Raw genomic sequence first — 2,500 nt, 5'->3', positions numbered from 1 at the left:
GAAATTTACCATCCATACTTAAAACACCACCCAAACTACTAACAACCATTCCCACCACCACAACAACAAAAACAACAAATAACAAACAACACTCACCTGCTGCTGATTAAACTGCTGGTCCTTCTGTTGGAATCTCTTCATGCGGTTATGAAAATCCATAACCTCTGCTCCGCCGCCCCCTGTCCCGCCCTCCCCGGCCTCTCCCGACATCTGGTGGAGGAAAACGGAAGCTTCGTTGGTAAACAAGAACGAGTTATAGTTTTAAAAAAATGAAATAAATAAAGCATTAGGGTGAAAAGTTTTTTTTTTCTAAGTTTTAAAAAATATCATGTGGAATTAAGCACATGATGGAAAATAAAAATAAATACTATTTTTGGAATTACCAAATACAAAATAATAATTTTAATATGTGAGATGGTTCGGATTCTCAAAAACGTCTAGATCTATAAAGAAAAAAAAAAAATCTTTCAAAAACCAAGAGCTAATGAATAAAGCTATACAATTATAAATGCATTTATACACGGTGTATTATCACTGGTCTAAACGTGACACTGCAGCCAGCTACACAAACACGGTGCAAAACAAAGGACGCCTCAAATAACCAATTAAATTCATTGAATAAAAAGAAACATTACGATCGACAAAGCGCGATAAAAATGACAAAACGCCACGTGACCTTCAGACATGCCTCCCCCCCACCCTAAATAAAAAAAAGTATAAAAAATCTGTGGGATTTGACCTTTGACCCGACATTCGAAGACGCACAGAGGTCGCTTATCAGTGTGACCAACTGAAAATCAAAAGAATCGGATACTCTACGCTCGTGCCCGCCGACCTTTCCTACTGGCAACCGTGGGAAATTTCGCAACCCCTGTCAACCAACTCATGGAAACGCCTCTTACGTAAGACACACCTGCATCGACGCCAGACGAATTTGGAAACCAAACACTGACGAGGCAGATAAAAAAGAAAAGAAAAGAAAAAAACACCTGAACCAACACACCCGTTTTCTATGAATCACCCCCACTCCCGGAAAATAAGGAGAATGGGGGGTAAAAAAGTAAACATAAAAAAATATAATCTTCTACGTATGACTCATTACGCAAACATTTAAAAATGCTTAGCGAGCGAGTGAACGTAAATTGGTAACACACACATACAAGATTAGGAAGCCTAGCGTGTGCAGAGGACAGTACGAAGGCATATGCTTGCTGGACATGAGCGCATGACGTCAGTCCGACACTAAAAACAATTCATTCTTTAATACTGTTACATATGGCTGTATATTATAAACCAAAGACCTCTCCCCAAAATATAACGTAAAAAAAAAAGAAACGAAAAATAATACACGTACAAATACATAAATAACACAAACTTTGCCAAATAAATAGGGACAAATAGGGAACAACCACGACCGGCGCCAGGGAAGCCAATCCACCACCTTGGCGATGAGAAATTATCTTCCAAAGAGGGTTTCGAATCGATGTTCCACGGACCTCGAATCTCTTCACCGCGGAACCGTAACTTTAGCGCGCGCGGCGTGGCGAGTATTGCATCTATAAATGGAAACGTTTTTTTTTTTCTTTTTGATTGTATATTTACCCGTCATGGAGACTTGGCCAGGAAGCGTGGATGTCTTCCTCCTCTTCACCACGCAGGAGGGGAGCAAGAGAGGGGAAAATGAAAAGAGGGAGAAAATAAGAGAGGGGGGAAATAAGGAGAAAATAAGAAAGGGGGGAAAATAAGGAAAAAATAAGAGAGGGGGGGAATAAGGAGAAAATAAGAGAGGGGGGGAATAAGGAGAAAATAAGAAAGGGGGGAAAATAAGGAGAAAATAAGAGAGAGGAAAAAATAAGGAGAATATAAGAGGGGGAGAAATAAGGAGAATATAAGAGAGGGGCAAAAAATGAGGAGAAAATAAGAGAGGGGAAAAATAAGAAAATAAGAGAGGGGGAAAATAAGGAGAAAGGTAAGGAGAGGGGAAAAATAAGAGAGGGGAGAATAGAAGAGAGGTAGGGGATGGAAATTAGGAAGAGGGGAAACAAAACACCACAAGGACGCCGGGCACAGGATAACCAACGCTACGGAGCCGAAGGCAATACACCCACACAGACAGACAGACAGACAGACACACGGACACGGCAAAGCGAACTCCAAGAACAGCGGAATGCACTTCAGGAGAAACACCAACCAACGCTATCACTCAAGGCACCGAGAGGGACACTGTCAAACGACCTGCTGGCGGGGTGGCCGATCACCTGGAGGAGGAGGGGTGGGGGGTGATGTAAGTGGGGAAGGGTAGGGGTAGGGGGATCGGAGGGGGTGGGGGGGAGCAAGTTGTGGTGGGACACGATTCCCAAGGTCACAGGGACAGGAAAAACATGTTCGGAACCTGTTGTTCGTTCTCTGGCTTATCTTCTCTAGCACATTGGCTACGGGCGGCAACTTTCTCTTTGCAATGGAAGATAATGCAACTGTCAAAGAGGGGGGGGGGGTAGAA

General features: G+C 42.9%; 1 protein-coding gene across 8 annotated transcripts in view; it reads right to left on the bottom strand.

Annotated features, from left to right (window-relative positions):
- Sarm (sterile alpha and armadillo motif) overlaps positions 1-2,500 on the bottom strand; it is a 475,169-nt gene that overhangs the window by 44,995 nt on the left and 427,674 nt on the right. For 7 of the 8 annotated variants that reach the window (XM_086555226.1, XM_086555228.1, XM_086555227.1 and 4 more), the window contains one exon: positions 97-210. The exons of the other annotated variant lie outside the window; for it this stretch is intronic. In XM_086555226.1, the coding sequence (XP_086411352.1) occupies positions 97-210 (114 nt within the window). The remainder of the gene's footprint in view (positions 1-96; positions 211-2,500) is intronic. 8 annotated transcript variants of the gene reach the window in all.

Source organism: Penaeus japonicus, unplaced genomic scaffold, assembly GCF_977035675.1.
Source record: "Penaeus japonicus unplaced genomic scaffold, GWHDUDI00000001_assembly GWHDUDI00000030, whole genome shotgun sequence".
Classification (NCBI taxonomy): Eukaryota; Metazoa; Arthropoda; class Malacostraca; order Decapoda; family Penaeidae; genus Penaeus; species Penaeus japonicus.
Note: the sequence above shows the minus strand (reverse complement) of the source record. Positions and strands in the feature narration are given on the sequence as shown.